Source organism: Capricornis sumatraensis, chromosome 1 (genome assembly GCF_032405125.1).
Source record: "Capricornis sumatraensis isolate serow.1 chromosome 1, serow.2, whole genome shotgun sequence".
Classification (NCBI taxonomy): Eukaryota; Metazoa; Chordata; class Mammalia; order Artiodactyla; family Bovidae; genus Capricornis; species Capricornis sumatraensis.
In genome coordinates, this window is record NC_091069.1 from 58,272,035 (window position 1) to 58,297,492 (window position 25,458).

General features: G+C 37.0%; 1 protein-coding gene across 1 annotated transcript in view; it reads right to left on the reverse strand.

Annotated features, from left to right (window-relative positions):
- Nucleotides 1-25,458, reverse strand: part of CHMP3 (charged multivesicular body protein 3) — a 45,100-nt gene that overhangs the window by 17,715 nt on the left and 1,927 nt on the right. The window contains exons 2-3 of the mRNA XM_068966172.1: nt 12,794-12,854; nt 3,580-3,759 (exon numbers count right to left, since the gene is read on the reverse strand). Coding sequence (XP_068822273.1) covers nt 3,580-3,759; nt 12,794-12,854 — 241 coding nt within the window. The remainder of the gene's footprint in view (nt 1-3,579; nt 3,760-12,793; nt 12,855-25,458) is intronic.

Here is a 25,458-nt window from a genome sequence, read left to right on the forward strand (position 1 = left end):
AAAATAAATTCAAGAAAAGAAACAAAAAATAGAGAAAATTTAGAAAGTGAGTTTAGAAGGCAGAACACAAAGACAAAATTGATGATGGTAACAAAAATTATATTTAGAACCCACACATATAGCAATTACCAAGGGCCAGGCACTGAATTAAGCCTCACAACTACCCTATGAGGAAGGTACTATTATTACTTCCAAAGTGAAAACAGGAAAGATTAAAAAAAAAAATTATAAAGGATCAGCCCAGGAAATCTAGCATTTGACTAAAATCTTTTCCTATCAGAAAGAAACAGAAAATACAGTGGAAATGAAATGATCACATTAACATACTCAAGACTTGAAAGACCAAGGAACATAAACGATGGAACTCTTTGTCTTTTAGAAACCCATGTGGAAACATCTGCAGAAGAAACCACAAGAAGTCTTGGATTCTCAGGGGGAAACACAGGGAGAAGTTGGGGATATAGATGAAGTAAGGCTAGCCAAGATGCTTGGATGGGCACATTAGTTTTGACATACCCATTGAGAATGAGTGGAGATGCCAGCAATACCCTGCAAGTCAGGCCTGAAGATAAAAATCTGGAAATCAATGGCGTTTAAAGGCACGAGGTTAGATGAGCTCACCTACAGGGAGAAAGGAAAGATGGAAAAGAGAAGAGGAGCTAGAAAGAGTATTTTACCGTAAGTATCAAATAGCAGACATTTTACTTTGCAGGTGTGATAAAGCCACAAAGACTATATATTTGAAACAACAATATATGTTGTTATGGGTATATATTTAAAGAATAACAGGCTCTTGACTTTGCTGTGTTATGTTCTCTATTGGAAGTACATGCTACAGGAGAAGAGATTTTTTTCATGTAGATTAGTGAATATTTGTGAGCAGTAATTTCTTGATAAGATATTTTGGATTCAGTTCGTAGGAAGAAAAGGTGAACAGAAGAGCGTGATCAAGCCCACTAGCTCCCAAAGAGATGTTATAACATTTCTCAAAAATTAAAAAGTCTGACAAGGGCTGATGAAAAGGTTCAGAAAAAAGAACCCTCATCTGCTGCTGGTAGGAATACAAATTAGCCTCTTTGGAGAGTAATTTTGCAGTTCTAGTAGAATTTAAACCCAGCTATTTTTAATGCAGCAATTCCACTTCTGAGGATATAACTGTCCTAAAGAAAAACATGTGCAAAAGTGAAAAGACATTCATCGCAGCACTGTAAGTAATAGTAAAAACTGAAAAAAGCTTAAATGTCCATCAACAGGGAAAAGAAAAATAAAATGTGATACATTCAAAGGAGGCAATACCACCTAGGAGTTAAAAATATATATTCATCATCTCAAAACGTATTCATCATTAAGTTGGTATGGTAAATATCATACCAAAATATATTATATGGGTATATTTCAACCTTACAATGATAAATGGGAAACAATGCAGAATGAGACACAAAATATAACACTGTTTATATACATTTTAATATGATAATTGTTACCTCTGGGGAGGTTGAAAGAGAAGGGAATGGGGTTGGAAAGATATATCAGAGAAGCTTCAAGTTTAGTAATACTGCTTTCTAATATAAAAACTGAAGCAAATATAATAAAATGTCAAATTTCATTGGTTCTGAGTGTTAGGTACATGTGAAAGTCACTCAGTCTATCTGACCTTTGTGGCCCCATGGATATACAGTCCATGGAATTCTCCAGGCCAGAATACTGGAGTGGATAGCTGTTCCCTTCTCCAGGGGATCTTCCCAATCCAGGGATCGAACCCAGGTCTCCCACATTGCAAGTGGATTCTTTACCAGCTGAGCCACCAGGGAAGCCCAAGAATACTGGAGTGGGTAGCCTATCCCTTCTCCAGCGGATCTGCCTGACCCAAGAATCAAAGCAGGGTCTCCTGCACTGCAAGTGGATTCTTTACCAGCTGAGCTACAAGGGAAGCCCTTGTTAGGTACATAAGCATCCAATATATTATCTTTGCAACTGGGGAGAATAGTTTATGTATATAGTGTCTTATTCATAGGAAGAGAAAACGCAAAATAAGCTGAACGTTCTCTGATGTTGATCCAGTAAAGGAAATGCTGAAAAAATTTTAAATAATCTTATCATAGTCAATTGAACAAGTACCTTTTCAGCTGGCTGCAGAAAAAACAGAAGTAAATATGAAGCTTTCACTGATGGCTGTAAAGGGTATTTAGTTTTCAGAATAACAGTAAGATTACAGTTTCTCTCTGGTACTGAATACTCGGCTTGTCCAAAAGGCATATATGTAGGTTATTTATTCAATATTTAAACAGCCTAAATACATCACCTTGGGCTAAAATAACAGTTTTTCAAAGTTAAGAAGATACAGTACAAATAGTTTGTCTTTTTTTTTTTTTAACTCTTTCTCAATTCATGGATTATTTTCTTCAGTATCTGGAGAAAGAAACTGATACATTCACTATTAGGCATAGTAAAAATAAAAACCCACATCCAAATATTGAAATTGAACATAAAGAAATACTTTCAGAGCCAAATACAACCAAATAATGAATCAGGCACTCATGTGGCACCAGCCTCTAAACTGAAACATTCAAGTCTTCTAATTCTTGAATGTGACGTACTCATCAGAACAGTAACTGACAGAGTTGAAGATGCTGTTTGTTTTTTTTTCTGGCCACGCCATACAGCTTGTGGGATCTTAGTTCCTGAGACCAAGGCTTAAACTTGGGCCCTGACAGTGAAAGCATGAGGTCCTAACCAGTGGACCACCAGGGAATTCCCTGAAGATATTCTTTAGTGGAAAAATTTCCCTGTAATTTCAGAGTCTGTACTCTGTCGAATTACCTGACAGTCATTTGCTGCCATTCTCAAAGAACTCTAGTTCTGGGTTAGGATTTCTTCATTTAGCCAAAGTTAAGTAAGAAAAGAAACCAACTGGATGTAAAATGTAACCTATGCCTCAAGCTGTCAGTGACCTGGAGACAGATGCCTGTGAAAGATGGCAAACCATATTATACTGGATTCTGAAAGCTAAGTAGATTAGTAGGTTTCTTCTTAAATATTATGAGCTTAAAAAAAAAACATTAAGTCCATATGTATGCTGAATGCCTAATACATGGCTGGCAGGTTCCTAAGATGTAAGAAAGCCTCAGGCTGAGAGCCAGAGATGAGGCCAAGAAGGAAGAGAGTAAAAGCCGAAGCCAAGCTTAGACTATGTAAAATCCTACTTGAGGCAGCTCTGGGTCCAGGACAGAGGAAGCTCTTTCTTTGTCCTCCCTCTACGGCCTGGGCCCACTTCTTATTCCTAGGACTCAACCTTCAGGTCATTTTTCAACACTGTTCACATGAGGAAATAGCCTAAATTCTAAAGAAGTAGGTTGAGCTATAGACGTTCCCATTACTTCAACAACACCGGCAAAAGTAAATCAATAACAGTAAAATAAAAATGAAAGTAGTAAGTACTATTTTGCTTTTGTGTAACTCCCCAACTAAGACAGTATACAGAATAAATGCCAGAACTGTTCTTCCTATTCAAGGAAACTAGTGTTAGGATAATAGGAAGAGCCTCAGTTAATGAGGTGGTCGCAAGAACCGCTGTCTTACCTAGCTGGTTCTTCATCCCCATGAGCACGGAGTTCATGTGCGCCTTGGATGCGTAGAGCTTGCTCACGGCCTTCCTTGACCTGATCATCTCCTTAGCCAGAACCACACAGACATCCTTCTGACCCTTCTTGGCAGCATCTTTCACAGATCGTTTCACTTTTTCTTCTTCTCTTTGGATATCTAAATTTAGGACAGAACACAAAACACCAAAAGATTAAGGGTAAACCAGGAGATGGCATCACTGACTCAATGGACATGACTTTGAGCAAACTTGGGGAGATACTGAAGGACAGGGAAGCCTGGTGTGTAGCATTCCATGGGGTCGCAAGGAGTTGGACATGACTTAGCGACTGAAGAACAAGGAGGAGATTTTCTAGCACTGAAATCTGTTCTCACTGTGATCTAAATGTGTCTATTAAGTAGGAAACAGGAGGATACAAACCAAATAAAAATAATAAATCATTTCTAATATTATTTCCAATATCACATTAAAGTAATATAAGTTAAACAGAAAAACAAATCCTATTACACCAGACAAAATTTCAAAACTGCTTTGCAAGCCCATTCTAACATCTGTTGGTACTGGTATTAAGAAACCTGCAACTTAAGGAAAGCCTGAACATGCTAAAAGTGTCACAACACAGGGTGATGACTCACTGACACACATCACGAAATGATCATGATAAGTTTAGTTAACATCCATCATCTCATACAAATATAAAACACAGAAAAACACTTCTTCCTTGTGATGAGAACTCGGGATTTACTCTCTCTTAACAGCTTTCATATATAACATACAGCAGCATTAATTATATTTATCCTGTCATACATGACATCCCTAGTGCTTATTCATCTTATACTGAAATCAGTACCTTTTGACCACCTTCATCCAATTCTCACTCCCTGCAAACTAGACCTCTGGCAACCACAAACCTTATCTCTTTTTCTATGAATTTGCTTGTTTGTGGTTTTTTGAACTATAAGTTACCTATGGCACTATGATAGGTCCTGGTGCACAGCACAGTGATTTGGTATTTCTGTGCATTACAAAATGATCACCACAAGTCTAGTTACCATCCATCATCATAAAACATATATTATTATTATTGATTATATTTCCCACTCTGTACATTTTATCCCTGTGATTCGTTTATTTTGTAACTGGAAGTTTGCACCTCTTGATCTCCCTTATCTATTTCACTCATTCCCCTGCACCCCTCCCTTCTGACCACCATTTGTTCTCTGCCTCAGTAACTGTTTCTGTTTTGCTATGTTCGTTCATTTGTTTTGTTTTTGAGATTCCACATATATGTGAAATCATATGGTATTTTCTTTCTCTGTCTTATTTCACTTAGCATAATTCCCTTGAGGTCCATCATGCTGTCACAAACAACAAGATTTTGTTCCTTTTCATGGCTGAGTAATATTCTAGCATACATATGTATACACACAACATCTTTAGCTATTCATCTATCATGGGTACTGAGGTTGCTTTCATATCTTGGCTACTGTGAGTAATGCTGCAGTAAACATAGGGATGAATATATCATTCCAAATTAGTGTCTTTGTTTCCTTTGGGGAAATACCCAGACATATAACTGCTGGATTATATGGTAGTTCTAGTTTTTTGAAGAACCTCTGTGCTGTTTTCCATAGTTGCTACACCAATTTACGTTTCCATCAATATTGCACAAGGGTCCCCCATTCTCCCCATCCCAATCCAACAATTTTTATTTGCTGTCTTTTTAATAATAGCCATTTTCCACAGGTGTGAGATAGTGTCTCACTCTGGTTTTGATTTGCATTTTCCTGATGATTAGTGATGTTGAGCATCTTTTCATTTCTTTGTTGGCCATCTGTTTGTCTTCTTTGGAAAAATGCCTATTCAGGTTCTCTGCCCATTTTAAAAATCAGTTTTATTGCCTATTTGAGGTTTTTTATGTGTCTATATAAATTTGAGATTATTTGTTCAGTGAAAAATGCCACTGGAATTCTAATAGGTATTGAAATCAATCTATAGATGACTCTGAGTAGTACAGTTATTTTAACAATATTAATTCTTCAAACTCATTCACATGGGATAGTTGTTTGTGTCATTTTCAGTTTATTTCATCAACATCTTACAGTTTTCTAAATACAAGATTTTTACCTCCTTCATTTGATTTACTCCTAGGCACTTTATTCTCTTTGATGCAACTGTAAATGGAATTGCTTTCTTAACTTCTCTTTTTGATGGTTTGTTGTTAAAAAAAAACATAAGATTTCTCTATATTAATTTTGTATGCTACAACCTTACTGAATTCATTTATTATTTCTAATAGTTATTTGGTGGTATCTTTAGGGTTTTCTATACATAGTATCATGTCATCTTCAAAGAGTAACAGTTCTTTCTTACCAGTTTGGATCATTTTATATCTTTTTCTTGTCTGATTGTGTGGCTAGGACTTCCAAGGCTACATTATATAAAGAGTGTGAAAGTGGGCCACCCTTGTCTTTTTCCTGATCTTAGAGGAAATGCTTTCTTTCGGCTTTTCACTCTTGAATATGACGTTGGCTGTAGGCTGGTCATAGATAGCCTTTATTATGTTGAGTGATGTACCTTCTCTAGTCCCTTTGTTGAGTTTTATATCATAAATGGATGTTTGATTATGTCAAAAGTTTTTGCTGTATTTTTGAGATGACTATGATTTTCATTCTTCAGTTTATTAATGTGGTATATCACAATGTATAGTTTGCATAAACTGAACCATCCTTGCATCCTTGGGATAAAATGCCACTTGATCATGGAGTATAATCCTTTTCAATGTACTGGTGAATTTGGTTGCTAATATTTTGTTGGGAATTTTTGCATCTATGTTCATCAGTGATATGGCCTGTATTTTTCTATTTTGTGTGTGGTATCTTTGTCTGGTTTTGACATCAGGGTGATCTGGCCTCAAAGAATGAGTTTGGGAGTTTTCTTTCCTATTCGAATGTTTGGAATAGTTTGAGAAGGACAGATGTAAACTCTTCTTTAAATATTTGGTAGAATTCACCCATTAAACTCTTTGGTCCTCAACTTTTGTTTCTTGGGAGTTGTTTTCTTGCTGATTTAATTTCATTACTGGTAATAGGTCTATTCACATTTTTTATTTCTTCTTGATTCAATCTTGGAAGACTCTATTTCTAAAAATTCACCCATTTCTTGTAGTAATCTGTCCATAGTAATTTCCTATAATTCTTTGTATTTCTCTAGTGTCAATTTTAAGTTCTACTTTTTCCTTTCTGATTTTATCTACTAGGCCCTCTCTTTTTCTTGATGAGCCTAGCTACGGATTTTTAAATTTTGTTTATCTTCTCAAAGAACCACCTTTTACTTTCACTGATCTTTTCTACTTTTCTTTAAAATTTTCTATTTCATTTATTTTTGCTCTGATCTTCTTTATTCATTCCTCCTACTAACTCTGGGTTTGCAAGTTGTTTATCCTAGTTCCTTTATGTATAAGGTTAGGTTGTTTGAAATTTTTTTCTTGTTTCCGGTGGTAGGCTTATATTGCTATAAACTTCCCTCAGAAATGCTTTTGCTGTGTGCCATAGATTTTGGATTGCTTTGTTTCCATTTTCACTTGACTCCACATAATTATTTTTTTCTATTTTTTGCTGCACTGCATGGCTTGTGGGATCTTACTTCCTCAACCAGGGATCAAACCTGGGCCCTAAGCAGGATTCCTTGGAGAAGGCAGTGGTAACCTACTCCAGTATTCTTGCCTAGAGAATTTCATGGACAGAGGAGCCTGGTGGGCTATAGTCCACGGGGTCACAAAGAGTCAGATACGACTTTGCCTGTGTGTATTGAACTGTAACTTCCTCCAATTTTAAAGGAAAACTGGAGAAGGAAACGGCAACCCACTCCAGTGTTCTTGCCTGGAGAATCCCACGGACGGGGGAGCCTGGTGGGCTGCCGTCTATGGGGTCGCACAGAGTCGGACACGACTGAAGCGACTTAGTAGCAGTAGTAGTAGTAGGCGAGAAGAGTAGAGTCCAAACCACTGGACTGCCAGGGAATTCCCTGACTCTAAGTATTTTTTGGTTTCCTCTTTGAGTTCTTCAGTAACCCACTGGCTTTTGAGTAGCATACTGTTTAATCTCTATGAGTTTGTGTTTGCAATTTTTTCCCCTTTATAGTTGATTTCTCATAGTATTGCAGTCTCATAGCATTGTAGTTAGAAAAGATGGTTGATACTCTTTTGATCTTGTTTTGTGGTCTACCATGTGATTTATCCTGGAGAATGTTCTATGTGTACCTGAAAAGAATATGTATTCTGCTGCTTTTGGATGGAATGTTCTGTAAACATCCAATAGGGTTTGAAATAAAGAGGTGTGAATTTCTAATTTTGTTCTTTTTCAATGTTTTTTTTTTTTTTTTTTTTTTTGCTCTCTGGAATCACTTGAGACCCCATATGAAGTTTAGGATAGATCTTTTTCCATTTCTTCAAAAAACATTACTGGGATTTCCATAAGGATTGCAATGACTCTATAGATCACACTGGGTGCTATGACATCTTAACAGTATTAATTATTCTAATCCATGAATATAGGATGTCTTCCCATGTGTTTATGCCTTTAATTTCTTTCAGCAATATCTTATAGCTTTCATCATAAGCCTTTCACCTCCTAGGTTAACGAAATTTCTAAGTATTTTATTTTTGGTACTATTATAAATGGCACTGTTTTCTTAATTTCCTTTTCCAGCTACTAGCATATAAAATAATACAAGTGACTTTTGTTTTGTATCTTGCTACTTTGCTAAATTCATTTACTAGTTCTAATAGTTGGGTTGTGAAATCTTTAGGGTTTTATACATGTAAGATCACATTACCGGCCAACATATAATTTAACTTCTTCATCCACAATTTGAAAATCTATCCTGAGATGTACCTTGTACACTTAAGAATGTGTATTCTGTTGTTGCATTGAGTATTCTATACATGTCTGTTGGATCTAGTTGATTGCTGTGCTGTTCAAGTCATCGTTGATCCTTACTAATTTGTCTGGTTGTTATATATCCACTTTTGGGAATGAGTTATATTAAAGTCTTCAACTACTGTTGTAGAATCTACTTTCCTTCATATATTTTAACCATGTGCCATTAGGTGCATAGATGTATATAACTGTTACATCTTATTGTATTAAAATATAATGTCCTTCTTTGACTCTTGTAATCTTTTTTGATTTAAAGTTTACCTTATATTAGTACAGCAGCCTCCATCCTTTAAGTTACTATTTCTATGGCATATCTTTTTCCTTTCTTTCACTTTCAAAACCTATTTGTATCTTTGGATCTAAAGTGAGTCTCTTATATATAGTATACACTAGGGTCATTTTCCCCCATTCTGCCAAGGTCTATTTTTGATTGGAGAATTTAGTTTATTTATATTTTAAGTAACTACTATGCGAAGGAAATCTTTAAAAAAGAGGAGATATATGTATACATAGAACTTTGCTGTACAGCAGAAACTAACACAACATTGTAAAGCAACTATATGCCAACAAAAATTAATTTTTAAAAAGTAATTACTGATGAGCAGGGGCTTAATTCTTCCATTTTGCCTTGTCTGTAGGTCTTATAGTTTTTTATCCTTCATTTCCTACAGTATCTTCTTCTGTGCTTTTATGTCTTTTCTTATGGTGAAACTTTGCAAGTCCCTTTTCATTTGCTTCTGGGTATAATTTATAGCTACTTTCTTTGTGATTATCACGGTGAATGCACTTAATATACTAATGTGATAACACTAATTTGAATTTATATGAGCTTAACTTTAATATTATACAAAAACTTTACTTCTTTACAGTTTTGCCCATTCAGTTACTAATGTCACAAAAGTATATCTGTCTGCACTATATGTTAAAAAATAAAGCCTAATATATTTTTAAATGCACAAGTCCCCTAAATCATGTGAAAACAAAAAATGAAGTTACAAACCAAAGTTACAAAAATATTAGCTTTTATAATTGCCCATGCATTTATCTTTAATGGAGATTTTTTTTTTATAGTTTTAAGTTACTAACTATTGCAACTATCTATAGTAACAAGCTGTTACTATCTATCAACCTGAAGGACATGCTTTAGCATTTCTTGCCAAGGCAAGTCTAGGGATAACAAACCCAATCAGCTTTCATTTAAGTAGGACTGTCATGCCTTTGTTTTGCTGGATATAGGATTCTTGATATACAGGTATCTTCTTCCAGCACTTAAAATATATAAACTCACTTCCTTCTGGCGCTCAATATTTCTGATAAGAAATCTGTTGAAAGTCTTATTCAGGATCCCTTGTATGTGAGAAGCCATTTCTTGCTGCTTTAAACATTCACTCCTTGTCTTTCAATAGTTTGATTATAATATGCCTTGGCATGGGCCTCTTGAGTTTATTCTACCTTAGTGTGTGTGGAGCTTCTTGGGTGGTTATATTCACATTTTTCATGAAATATGTTAAGTTTTTATCTTTATTTCCCCAAATAATCTCTTTGCCCCTTCTCTCTTGCCTTTCCTTCTGGGACATCCACAATATGTATGCTGCCCCAACTGATGGTTTCCAACAGGTCCCTTAGGCTCTATTTGCTTCATTTTCTTTTTCCCTTCTGTTCCTCAGACTTGACCATTTCAACTGTACTATTTTCAAGTTCATTACTTCTTCTACCTGCTCAAATCTGCTTCTGAATAACTCTAGCAATTTTTTCATTGAATGTTATATTTTCCAGGTGCATAATTTCTTTTTGCTTCTTGTTCATGTTTTCTGTCTCTTTACTGATACTTCCATTTTGCTTATGTATCATTTTCTTGACTTTGTTCACACCTTACTTTAGTTCTCTGCATGTCTTTAAGATGGTTGTTTTAAAGTCTTGGTTAGTAAATCTGCCATCTGGTCTTTTTCAGGGAACTTTTCTGTTCATTTCCTTTCAATGGTCCATACTTTCCTGTTTTTTTGATACCTTGTGATCTTGTTGTTATTTTGAAAACTGGACATTTAAGCTTCTTAAGATGATAATTCTGGAAGTTAGATTTTCCTAGGGTTTGACAGGCTTTTTTGTTTGGTTTTATTGCTGTAGGGTATCTCTGTACTGAGATCATCCTGAGATGTAAACTTAGCCTTTTCAGGTCTTTTTAGAACCTGTGTATTTCCCTGGGCATGCACAGTGACCACCTATATTCCCCAGTACATGTGGTTGCTTCTCTTTGTTATTTAGTATTTTATTTATTTATTTGGCCATACCAAGTCTTAGTGGTGGCATGTGAGATCTACTTCCCTGACCAGAGATCAAACCCAGGCCCCCTGCAGTGGAAGTACGGTGTCTAAGCCACTGGAGAAGTCCCTGTGGTTGTTTTTGATTGTCTTAGTCCTTGATGTCAGGGATGTAAAATGGTACAGTGCTGCGGAAAATGCTATCGTGGCTCCTCTAAAATTAACTACAGAATTAATTACCATTTGACCAATCCTTCCCTCTCCTAAACCCTCCTCACCACCCAGCAACCACAAGTCTGTTCTCTATCTCTGAGTCTGTTTCTGTTTCATAGATATGCTCATTTGTATCATAGTTTACATTCCACATATAACGGATATCATATGTACATAAACTGATGAATGTAAACCATTTAAAAATATACAGGTCATTGATATTAAGTACACTTACACTGTTGTACAGCCATCATCACTATCTCCTGAATTTTCCCTTCATTTCTTGTTGAAACTCTGTTCATATTAACAGTGACTCTCCATTTTTCCTTCTTCACATTCCCTGGTAATCACTATTCTTTCTGTCTCTATAAATCAGACTCAGTGTAATCAGAGTATTTATCCCATTGTGTCTGGCTTATTTTACTTCATAATGTTTTCATGACTCATTTATGTGATAGCATGTATCAGAATTTCCTTCTTTTTAAAGATTGAATAAATATCCCATTGTATGTATATACTTCATTTTGTTTATGTATTCATCTATCAACAGAAATTTGGGTTATTTATACCTTCTGCTATTGAGAATTATGCTGTTATGAACATGAGTGTACAATTTATTTAATCTGACTTGCATAAAACCATGTCTTTATAAGTAGGAAGAACTTTATTTAGGTTTTTTTTTTTAATTGCTTAAAACAACAAAAATTTATTCTTTAATTCTGGTACACAGAAGTCTAAAATCAAAGTGTTGTTGGACTTCCCTGATGGTATAGTGAATAAGAATCCACCTGCCAGTGCAGAGGACATGGGTTTGATCCCTGGTCCAAGAAGATTTCACATGCCACAGAGCAACTAAAGCCTGTTCACAACATCTACTGAGCTCATGCCCTAGGGCCCATGAGCCTTAACTACTGAGTCAATGTGCCACAACTAATAAAGTCTGCATGATCTACAGCCCACTCTGCAACTACTGAGCCCGCCTGCTGCAATTACTGAAGTCCACGTGCCCAGAGCCTGTGCTGCACAAGAGAAACCACTGCAGAGAAGCCTGCTCACCACAACTAGGGAAAGCCCACGCCCAGCAACAAACACCCAGAGCAACCAAAAATAAATATATAATAAAATCAAGGTGTTGGAAGAGCTTCATTTCTTCTGGGAGCTTCAAGAAAGAATCCATTTCCTTGCCTTTTCTAGTTTCTAGAGGTCAAATGCATTCCTTAGCTTATGTCTTCTTCCTTCATCTTCAAAGCAATCCATTCCACCATCTGGTTCTGTGGTCACAACTCCTTTTCTCAACATACTGCCTCCCTTTTATAAGAACTCTGATGACTACAATGGGCCCACCCAAAGAACCCAGGATAATCTCCCCATCTCAAGATCTCTAATCAAATGTGCAAGTTCCTTTTTGCCACGTAAGGTAACATATTCACAGGTTCTGGGTATTAGGACATGGACATCTTTGGGAGGCCATTATTCTATCATAGAACGTGAGCACCTGCTTTGTTTCCAACACGAACCTAGACTCTAGGAAATCAGAGCTGAATGAACATGGTCCCTTCCCCTTGAACAGCTGAATTTCAGGCTCCAGGAAAGATTTACTTCTTTTAAAATGTAACATTTCTTTGAGTTGATTATATCTTATTTTCCTTATAATAATTAGAAAGCAAATAATTAGAGCTATAAATAATATAAACTATGTTTTCTGTATGTAGATTCAGCTTATTTTTATGAACTAATGCAAAATACAGCAACAGGATAAGAGACATAAAATAGTAATTTACCTCTTATTTGCCTGTCAACAACTCTCATTTCCTTTCTTATCTTCAATGACCATTCATTGACCTGGGAAAAATTTTAGAAAAGGAATTATAAGAGAAGCCAACACCTCCAATTCACCAAATTTTGAAAATTTTTCTATTAATTTTACATTTAATCTTCACACAATCTAGAAATAAAATAAGCTTATTTTGAAAGAAACTGCCTTAGGGCCAAATTCTTTTTAGTCTTTTTATTCATAGTACATAGAATTCTCAAACTATTCAAAGATTCCTATTCTGAAGGCAGTATGAAGCACTTTATACAAGATCTCTGAGAGTTCAACACCCTGCAGGTATATACAATTTTTCAAGAGGTGCATGGGGACAGAAAGGTTTTATGGGCAACAGATTTTTTTATTTCTATACATAATTATTTAAAAAACTGCTGTACCTGTGTCATAAAAGTTCACCTTTTCTTTCTCCCCTTTAACAATTACACCACTTCATTTTACAGAAGAAATATTTCTCCAGCCTACATGTCTTTTACTATGATAGATTTCCCTGAGAGGCAAAAACCTCTGAAGCACTAAGCATAGAGCCAACTAGAAATACTGGTGTAGGTGTTGAGAAAGTAGTGAATGACTCTAATGATTGCCAAATTCTTACACAATTTCCCCTAGTCCTTCAGTTTCAAAAATGAAGGAAAATAATTTATCAGTTGATAAATCATTAAAACTAAACTTTACATTAAATCAATATGTGCTTTTTGGCATATGATCCTGAAGTTCAAAGAACTAAGTGATGCTGACGTACAAAATCCTTTCTACTACCATCTACTTATTAATATTAATGATGTTTCCCAACGTTTCAATCTAATAAAACATAAAATAGGACTTTCTTCTAGTTGAGGCACCTCATGATGAACATCTCTTGTCTACACCAGTGTCATGCCATCCAAGGGCCCTTGGCAGTTGGCACAGATCTTCAGACACAAGAAGATGGCCACAGTCACGGCACACTGCAAAGAGGGCAACAGTCTCTGTAGGTGAATGGGTTACCCCCAGAGTTGATCCACCCATGCACAGCTATAATACAAGCTCCCAGCAATGGTTCTACTTCTTGGGAAGGAGCAATTAGCTGGCATGGACCTCAGTGTCCATGTGAAGGGTGGTGGTCACATAGCTCAGATTTTTTCAATCTACCAGTCCACCTTCAAAGCCCTTGTGATCTTACTATCAGAAATATGTAGATAGGTCTCAAAAAAAAAAAAAAGATCAAAGATATCCTCAACCAAGATGAGGACACTGAACACTGCTAGTAGCTGCAAATTCAAATGTCTGGAGACCCTAGTGCCCATGATTACTACCAGAAATTCTACCAATCATGACGATCAGGGTTAACCTTTATAATAAACAATGGTTGTGGGATTTAAGGTCAAAAATAATAATAAAACAGGAATGGAATTGATGCTGAACCCTTTAGCACTTATCCATGGATACATGAACTAAATGGTGTTAAAAAATTCATACCCTTAGGATGAGTTGTCAATAAATTTTGTTTATAATGACTTTAAAACCACTATTTAACAAAATCTATAAAATATTTATTATACAACTCTAATTCCCAGATGAAATATCAAAGAACTTAAAACTGCACGGTTATACAAATTAAAAAGTTAATGTTAGGTTTATATATTTTTTTAAGTGAAATTCATATAACACACACTTAGCCATTTTAATTCAGTGGCATTTAGTGCCTTCACTATGTTTGAAAACCAACTCCCTCTAGTCTCAGAACTTTTTCAGTATGTCAGAAGAACACACTATACCCTATAAATAATCTTCCCCTATGACCACCCTCCTCCCCATTCTCTGGTGACTACTAATTTGCTATTCTGTATCTTTTGATATGCTTATTTGGGATAGTTAATATAAAATAAATCATAGAATATGTGGTCTTTCATGTATGGCTTCTTTCATTTAGTATAGTGGTTTTGAGGTTCCTCCATGCTGTAGCATGTATCACTACTTCAGTCCTTTTTATGGCTGAATAATATTGCATGGTATGTACATACAACACCACTTATTTAGCCATTCATCTACTGATGAACATTTGGGTTGGTTTCATTTTCTGGTTACTGTGAATAGTGCTGCTATGAACAAACACAGGTATGTTTGAGTACTTATTTTCAATTCTTTTGGGTATATACATAGGAGTGGAATTGCTGGGTCATATGATAATTTTGGTCACCTAAGGCAAACAGCCGACTCACTGGAAAAAGTCCCTGATGCTGGGAAAGACGGAGGACAGAAGGAGAAGAGGGCATCAGAGGATGAGATGGTTGGATGGCATCACCCATGCAATGGACATGAACTTGGACAATCTTCTGGTGATGGTGAGGGACACGGAGGCCTGGCATGCTGCAGTCCATGGGGTCGCAAAAGAGTCGGACATGACTGGGTGACTGAACAAAAAATGTTAATTCTATTTTATATTTTTGAGAAACTCCAGAACTCTTTGTCAAAGGGGCTTCATCATTTTACATTCCCACAAGCAATGTACAAAGGTTCCTACTTCTCCACGTCCTTGTCAACACTTTCAACTGTTTAATTACAGCAAATCTATTGAAACTATTGAAAGAGTATCTCATTGTGAATTTGATTTGCATTTCCTTAATAACCAATGAAGCGGAGTACCTTTTCACGTGCTTGTTGGCCATTTTTATCAATACATCTCCCATGAAGAAATGTCTGTTAACTTCTTCTATCCATTTTTAAGTTCAGTTGCCTTTTTATTGTTGAGTGTATGAATTTTTTATATATTCTGATAGCAGATCCTCATTGGACATATAATTTGCAAATATTTTCTCCCATCCCATAGGTCATCTTTTCACTTTCTTGACAACGTCCTTTGGTGCACAAAAACACTAATTCAGAGAAATTTCAATTTGTCTTTCTTCTGTTGCTTGTGCTTCTGGTGTTATAGCAAAAGAATCCATTGCCAGATATGAGGTCATGAAGACTCACCCTTACATTTTTTGCTAAGAGTAAGTTTTAGGTCAAAGACTTTAATTTAGGTCTTTGATCCATTTCGAGTTAATCTCTGTGTATGGAGCGAGGTAAGACCCCAGCTTCATTTCTTTACATGTGGATACCCACTTGTCACAGACCATTTATTGAAGAGACTATCTTTCACTGAATGATCCTGGCACTCTTACAGAAAATCAACTGGCCACAGGCATATGGGTTTACTTCTGGAATCTCAATCCTATTCCACTGATTGATCTATATATCTAACCTTATGCTAATTGTACACTATTTTACTTACAGTAGCTTTATAGTACGTTTTGGAGTTATGAACTATGAGTCCTTCAAATTTGTTTTTCTTTTTCAGTATGGCTTTGGCTATTTGGAATCTGTTGTATTCCATATGAATTTGAAGCTCAATTTCTCCATTTCTGCAAGAAAGACATTTGGAATTTTGATAGGCACTGCACTGAATCTGCAGATCACTTCTGGAAGTACTGCCACTTTAACAACATTAAGTCTTGCAATCCATGAACTTGGGATTTCTTCTTGCAACTTTTTTGCAATTTTCAGTGTATAAATGTTTTGCTTCCTTGGCTAAATTTAATCCTCGTATTTTATCCTTTTGGATACTACTGTAAATGAAATTTCAAATTTTCCTTATTTAGATTTTTCATTATGAGTGTAAAAAAACACAACTGATTTTTAAAAATACCTTGAAACCTGCAACTCTTGAATTCACTTACAACTAATTTTCTGGTGCATTAGGAATCTTTAGAGTGCTCTATTTGTGGAATCATGTTATCAACAAATTAATAGGTTTACTTCTTATCAGTGTGGATGCCTTTTATTTCTTTCTCTTGCCCAATTGCACTGGCTAGGACTTCTAATCCAATGTTGATTAGTAGTAGCAAAGCTGGGGGTCTCTGTCTTGCTCCTGATCTTATGGGGAAAGTTTTCAATCTTTCACAATTTATAATGTATAACTAAGTATCATGTTAGCTGCAGATTTTTATAAATGGCCTTTATCATCTTAGGAAAGTTTCCTTCTATTCCTAGTTTTCTGAGTATTTTTATCATAAAAAGTATGTACATACTTTTGTTCTAAGTATAATAAATTATTTTATGCATAAAAGTATTACTTTAGGAGAAATCTAGGAGAGAGAGTACAATGTAAAAAAAAAAAAAGAAATTCCCCTTTCAAGGAGAAAGAAAATAAAAATGTCTGATTATAAATGAACATTGACAGGTATCAAATCACTGTGATACATTTTTAAAAGAGTAATTCAACACTTCCATTTAAACACAACATTTACAATATACCAAAACCTCTCTTGAGATAATGACAGATGGAACAGAGAGCAAATAAGTAAGGATATAGCTGACCTAATCAGAACTATCAATCAACTTGATCTAGTTAACATTTACAGAATATTCTAACAACAGAATGCATACACTTCTCAAGCTTTCAGGGAAACACTTCTCAAGACAGACCTCTTTCTGGGCCATAATACACATACTCTAACAATGTAAAAAAACAGAAATCATACAAACTGTGTTCTGAGACCATGATGGAATGAAGCTAGAAATCAGTACCAGAAAAATCCCCAAATATCTGGAGACTAAACAACACACATCTAAATAACAGGGGGGTCAAAGAAAAAGTCTCACTAGAAATCTAAAATTTTATTTAAGTGAAAATAAATACATCTTATGAAAATGCACAGGATGCAGCAAAAGCATTAGGAAATTAATTTATGGCATTAAATGCATATATTAGAAAACAAGAGTCTAACCATCAATAACCATGAGTCCACCTTAGGAAACTAAAGAAAGAATAGAAATTTAAGCATCAAGCAAGCAGAAGAAAAGAAATTTAAAAATTAAGAGAAGCAATGAAATTGAAGAGAGGAAAGTAACACAAAATCAATGAAGCGAAAAATTTGGGCTCTTTAAACAGATCAATAAAATAAATAAGCCTTTAGCCAAACTAACAAAGAAAAAAAAGAGAAGACAAGTTTACCAATATCAGAAGTACAAAAGGGGTCATCAACTATTGCGTCCATGGAGAATAAAAAGACAATGAAAGAATATTATGAACAATTCTATGTTCACAAGCTTAGTAAATTAGATGAAAGGGACCAACTACTTGAAAGCCTACTAAAATCCATATGAGAAGTAGATTATCTGAATAGGCCTATCATTATTAAAACAACTGAATCAGTAGTTAATAACTTGCCAACAAAGAAAGTAACAGGCCCAGACAGTTTCACTGCTGAATTCTACCAGACTTATGGAAGAAATGATACCAATTCTCTACAAAATCTTCAAGAAAATATGAGGGAATACTTCTTAACTCATTCTACGAGGATAGCATAATCCTAGTATCAGAACGAGATAAAGACATTACAAGAAGGGAAAACTACAGACCAGTATATATCATGAATGCAAAAATACTCAACAAAATGTTAGCAAATTGAATGTAAAATTATATAAAAAGAATTATAAACAATAACCAAGTGTGATTTATTCTAGGTATGCAAGGCTGGTTCAACATTCAAAAATTGGCCACCATAATCTACTACACATCAGTAGATAAGAAAAATCATATGCATTGACATGAAAAAACTATTTGACAACATCCTATATACACAATAAAAATTCTCCGTGAATGATATGTTTGTTTCCAAGGCAAACCATTCAATACCACAGCAACCCAAGTCTATGCCCCTACAAGTAATGCTGAAGAAGCTGAAGTTCAACGGTTCTATGAGGACCTACAAGACCTTCTAGAACTAACACCCAAAAAAGATGTCCTTTTCATTACAGGGGACCGGAATGCAAAAGTAAGAAGTCAAGAGCTACCCGGAATAATAGACAAATTTGGCCTTGGAGTACAGAATGAAGCAGGGCAAAGGCTAATAGAGTTTTGCCAAGAGAACGCACCACTCATAGCAAACAGACTCTTCCAATAACACAAGAGAAGACTCTACACATGGACATCACCAGATGGTCAATACCAAAATCAGACTGATTACATTCTTTGCAGCCAAAAATGGAGAAGTTCTATACAGTCAGCTAAAACTATAAAGAGACCAGGAACTGACTGTAGCTCAGATCATGAATTCCTTACTGCCAAATTCAGACTTAAATTGAAGAAAGTAGGGAAATCCACTAGACCATTCAGGTATGACCTAAATCAAATTCAGCAGTGGCCACAGGACTGGAAAAGGTCAGTTTTCATTCCAATTCCAAAGAAAGGCAATGCTAAAGAATGCTCAAACTACCACACAATTGCACTCATCTCACATGCTAGTAAAGTAATGCTCAAAATTCTTCAACCCAGGCTTCAACAGTACGTGAACCATGAACTTCCAGATGTTCAAGCTGGATTTAGAAAAGGCAGAGGAACCAGAGATCAAATTGCCAACATCCACTGGATCATGGAAAAAGCGAGAGAGTGCCAGAAGAACATCTATTTCTGCTTTATTGACTATGCCAAAGCCTTTGATTGTGTGGATCACAACAAACTGGAAAATTCTTCGAGATGGGAATACCAGACCACCTTACCTGCCTCCTGAGAAATCTGTATACAGGTCAAGAACCAACAGTTAGAACTGGACAGGGAACAACAGACTGCTTCCAAATCGGGAAAGGAGTACATCAAGGTTGTATACTGTCACCCTGCTTATTTAACATATATGCAGAGTACATGATGAGAAACGCTGGACTGGATGAAGCACAAGCTGGAATCAAGACTGCCGGGAGAAATATCAATAACCTCAGATATGCAGATGACACCACTCTTATGGCACGAAGTAAAGAAGAACTAAAGAGCGTCTTGATGAAAGTGAAAGAGGAGAGTGAAAAGTTGGCTTAAAACTAAACATTCAGAGAACTAAGATCATGGCATCTGGCCCCATCACTTCATGGGAAATAGATGGGGAAACAAGGGAAACAGTGACAAACTATTTTGAGGGCTCCAAAATCACTGCAGATGGTGACTGCAGCCATGAAATTAAAAGATGCTTGCTCCTTAAAAGAAAAGTTATGACCAACCTAGACAGCACCTTAAAAAGCAGAGTGCCGGGGTCCAGCCCCGGTGGATCCAGGGAATTCGAAGGGTGGACGGCATTGGCGTGGAAAGACTTGTTTATTTATTAATATAAGATTAGATTAAGAAACTATAGTGCAATAGGAAGATAAAGTGGAGAAAGAGGGCTGAATAGCTTGGTTTACGCAGAAGACCAATAAAATTCCAGACAAGGAATTTGCACCATCTACGTTGGGCCACCGGCGCCCGCTTGAATATCTAAGGGTGCTTCGCCTTAAGCTCCCTTTCGCGCGGATCTTAATAACCGGGGCAAATAAGTAGACCTGGCGAGCCTCCGCGCCCCAGATGGAAATTCAGCCTGAAATTAAAGTAAAGAGCAGAGGGAAGAAAAGGGAGAGAAAAAGAGAGAGAGAGAGAGACACGGGGGGAGCCAGATTCCCAAGAAACCAGGCCGAGACTAGTCCGAGAAACTGGTCCGAGAATCTGGTCCCATCCTTTATTGTTCAGAAGGCCTTTTATACTTTTGATAAAACATGGAGATCAATGGGTAACACAAAGTTATGCAGCGTTAGCAGTCCAGACTCTTATCAAAACCAGGCTTTTCTCTCTGCATACCTAATTGTATACACAAGTCTTAGGTAATTTACATCATCTTCCAGCCAAAAGGGCCAATTAACATTTTACAGCCTTTTTTCTGATAAGGGTTTGTCAACCACAAGACTTATTTGTGTTGATCTTCCCAAGGTCTGGTGTCACTCTCAGAAAGCACTAAATAAAGTTACATTCTTACACAGCAAGGATACAGCAACTTATAACAAGTAGAGGGAGTACAGTGATTTACAGCAAAAGAGAAGCAATTAACTCAAAAGTCTAGTGTTGCTAACATCAAAACTACTATGTATCTTTTTCTACATCCTGCTTACATTAACATCTTTCCAGGTGCCTAAAAGATAAAGAATAAGGAGGTCTGGCAGCAATCCTTGAGTCAACAGTGAAAACCCTCTACCAATATAATTTTTAACTCTTTAGAAAAGGCTCTGTATCTTTAAGATGTCTCTCGCGGTTGGGGGGCTGTAAGCAATTCACAAGCTGTAAGCTTTGTGCCTCTCGCGGTTGAGGGGCTGTAAGCAATTCACAAGCTGTAAGAGGTCTGGGGAACCTGTTAGGCAGGCTAGAGAGCTATCAGAGGGGTTTAACTGAAACATCCCTTTCAAATGCAGAAGACTAAAACCCTGAATTGACTTTTTCCCAGAGAATATCAGAAAAATGGAAAAGCAGAGCACAAAAGCCGGCAGATTTTTGTTGGGGTACATGCTTAGGAATTTCCAGAGGGGTCCCTGAAGTCTGAGCACGCCTTGCGTATGTCAGCTTTCTTCCTCATGACCTTGTCACGGGCGGGATTCCTCACACTGGCTCCCGGCAGCAGAGACATTACTTTGCGGACAATGGTCTGTCTAGTCAAAGTTTTGGTTTTTCCAGTAGTCATGTATAGATGTGAGAGTTGGACTATAAAGAAAGCTGAGCACCAAAGAATTGATGCTTTTGAACTGTGGTGTTGGAGAAAACTTGAAGAGTCCCTTGGACAGCAAGGAGATTCAACCAGTCCATCCTAAAGGAAATCAGTCATGAATATTCATTGGAAGGACTGATGCTGAAGCTGAAACTCCAATACTTTGACCACCTGATGCGAAGAGCTGACTCATTTGAAAAGACCCTGATGCTGGGAAAGATTGAAGGCCAGAGGAGAAGGGGACAACAGAGGATGAGATGGTTGGATGGCATCACCAACTCGATGGACAGGAGTTTGAGTAAACTCCAGGAGTTGTTGCTGGACAGGAGAGCCTGGCGGACTGTAGTCCATGGGATTGCAGAGTAGGACACAACTGAGTGACTAAACTGAATTATAAACCTGAATAAAACGAAAATCCCTCAATTTAATTTTAAAAAAACTGCAGCTTCCTCCACCTCAAACTATAGGTAACAATATAACCAAGGGCAAGAAATTAGAAGTCTTCCCTGCTAATATCAGGAACAAGGCAAGGATATCATTTCTGTCTACTCCTATTCAATGTGTAATGAAGTCCTAGCTAGCACAATAAGAAAAGGAAATAAAAGGTATACAAATTGGGGGCAAAACAATTAAAGTGATATTTTCTGTTGATTCTTTGGGATGGATATATATATCCCAAAAAAATCACTAAGAACTCCAAGAACTAACAAGCAAATACAGACGGGTCATAGGACATAAGGTTAATACACAAAAGTTAACTGCTTTCAAATACACCAGTAATAAGTGATCAGAAATTTAAAAACATTTAGCAGAGCCCCAAAGAAAACAATAAAACACTTGGGTATAGATCTAACAATATGTATAGGATCTACCAGTAGAAACCTACAAAACACTAATGAAAGAAAAATAAATAAATAAATGGAGAGGTATTCCATGTTCATGCGTTAGAAAACTAAACATTAAGATATCAGTTCTTTCCAACTTCATTTGTAAATTCAATGCAATCTCAATCAAATCACCAAAGTCTATTTTGTAGATATCAACAAACTGATGTAAAAGTTTATATGGAAAGGCAAATGCCCTGGAATAGCCAAGATAAAAGTGAAGAGAAACAAAGCTGGAAGATGCCCTATTATCCAATTTCAAGACTTAATATAAAGCTACAGTATTCGAGCTTCCCTGGTGGCTCAATAGATAAAGAATCTACCTGCAATGCAGGAGACACAGGAGATGGAGGTTCACCCCCTGGGTTAGGAAGATGCCCTGGAGAAGGAAATGGCAATCCACTCCAGTATTCTTGCCTGAAAAATCCCATGGACTGAGGAACCTGGTGGGCTACAGTACAATGGCTTGCAAAGAGTCGGACACGACTGAGCAACTTGGCACAGTATTTGGGATGAGTAGTTGTCAAAAGAATAGACACACAGATCAGTGGAACAGAATAGAGAACCTAGAATTAGACCCACACAAATATACTCAACTGATCATGTAACAAATAGAATTTTTTTTATCACAATGGACAGTAACTAGTTTTGGAACCCTAAATTCAAGTCTTCCCAATAATGCTGATTAAACATAATCTCCATTTTATTAACACCCAAAAATGATAAATCCTACTTTGTTTATACTGAAAGTATATCTATAATTAGAAGCACTGAAGTATGAATTGGAACAATTCAATAACTATGTAAAAGGTGGCAACTAACTGAACAATTTCACACAAGTACCAGAAAATATTGCTTTCCCCAAATGTTAACAATAGTCAGAAAAGTAGTTAAAGAATATATTTTCTGAATTCGGTCTTCGAGTCTCAGCTTAATTGTTACCTTGGGAGGCCCTCTGTGACCCCTAGGGTAAATTAAACCCATCTGTAGTGTAACTAGACAGAACCCTATCAGTTCAGTTCAGTTAAGTCGCTCAGTCGTGTGCGACTCCTGGAACCCCACGGACTGCAGCACGCCAGGCCTCCCTGTCCATCACCAACTCCTGGAGTTTACTCAAACTCATGTCCATTGAGTCTCTTTCGTAATCATTATGTTAATTATATTAAACTAATATAATTATATATAACTAATACAGTGATATTAATGTGCATACACATTATAGACTGTACACTTCAGAAGGTCAAAGACCTTCTCTTATTCACTAACTCCTTGTGCAATGTCTGACACAAGGAATGCTCAATAAATATCTGTTGAATTTAACTGCATAAAGCATGTGTTGTGAAGAAGGGCCATAAAAATCTCAGTCATCAGAAACACTTACCAAAAAACTACAGAAACTTTATACATGTGTCTTTAAATGTCAGAGAAAAAGGTTCATTAAAGCCATCAGAATTTTTTCATTAACTTACAAAATGGAAAGGGATTTTGTGAAAGAAAAACGTATGTAAGAGAAATGGGAATAATCAAGATCATCCAGCCACAACTCAGATCAGTAGTTATCAATCTCACTGCACAGCTTGCACTAGTTTAAATAGTAATGAGACTATTTCCCCAGACTCTTCTCATTTTATGAATGGCAAAACTAAGGCCAAACATTGAAGATAACAAAATCACTGCAGATGGTGATTGCAGCCATGAAATTAAAAGACACTTACTCCTTGGAAGGAAAGTTATGACCAACCTAGACAGCCTATTGAAAAAGATATTTTTTTCAGAGAGATTACTTTGTCAACAAAGGTTGGTCTAGTCAAGGCTATGGTTTTTCCAGTGGTCATGTATGGATGTGAGAGTTGGACTGTGAAGAAAGCTGAGCACCAAAGAATTGATGCTTTTGAACTGTGGTGTTGGAGAAGACTCTTGAGAGTCCCTTGGACTGCAAGGAGACCCAACTAGTCCATCCTGAAGGAGATCAGTCCCGGGTGTTCATTGGAAGGACTGATGCTGAAGCTGAAACTCCAGTACTTTGGCCACCTGATGCGAAGAGCTGACTCATTTGAAAAGACCCTGATGCTGGGAGGGATTGGGGGCAGGAGGAAAAGAGGATGACAGAGGATGAGATGGTTGGATGGCATCACCGACTCAATGGACTTGAGTTTGGGTGAACTCCGGGAGTTGGTGCTGGACAGGGAGGCCTGGCGTGCTACGATTCATGGGGTCGCAAAGAGTCGGACACGACTGAGCGACTGAACTGAACTGACCAAAATACTGGAGCAGATACTAGACTGGAGAAGATACTAGAACAGTAAATATTAGTTCCCTAGGGTAACTTACTCAGCTTTACTCCCTGGTAAAATAAAAATTGGGGTGCTTAAATGAGGTAAGAGTATGACATTACTTTGCAAACTGAATAGCATAATATAATGAACATTTTGTGGCTTGTATGTATTCTAAGATGCTTGTTGTTATAGAACTGAATTTTTGATGTTCAGTTCAGTCGCTCAGTCATGTCCATCTCTTTTCAACCCCATGAATTGCAGCACGCCAGGCCTCCCTGTCCATCACCAACTTCCAGAGTTCACACCAGGCCTCCCTGTCCATCACCAACTTCCAGAGTTCACTCAAACTCATGTCCATCGAGTCAGTGATGCCGTCCAGCCATCTCATCCTCTGTCGTCCCCTTCTCCTCCTGCCCCCAATCCCTCCTAGCATCAGGGTCTTTTCCAATGAGTCAACTCTTCGCATGAAGGGGCCAAAGTATTGGAGTTTCAGCTTCAGCATCAGTCCTTCAATCTTTCCCAGCATCAGGGTCTTTCACCTGATATAAACAGCCAAGTCAGTGGAAAAGTCCCTGATGCTGGGAAAGGTTGAGGGCAGAAGAGGGCATCAGAGGATGAGATGGCTGGATGGCATCACCAATGTAATGGACATGAACTTGGGCAAACTTCGGGAGATGGTGAGGGACAGGGAGGCCTGGCGTGTGTAGTCCTTGGGGTTGCAAAGAGTGGGACATGACTCAGCAACTTAACAACACTGTTTTAGTACCTATGATTATTGAATACAATCAACACACACAGTATGTGCCAGCAACCTCCTGTTACATGACAGTGGTTTAAAATATGCCTGCTAGGGCTGAACAGGCTTCCCTGGTGGCACAAACTGTAAAGAATTTGCCTGCAACGCAGGAGACATTCGATCCCTGGGTAGGGAAGACCTAC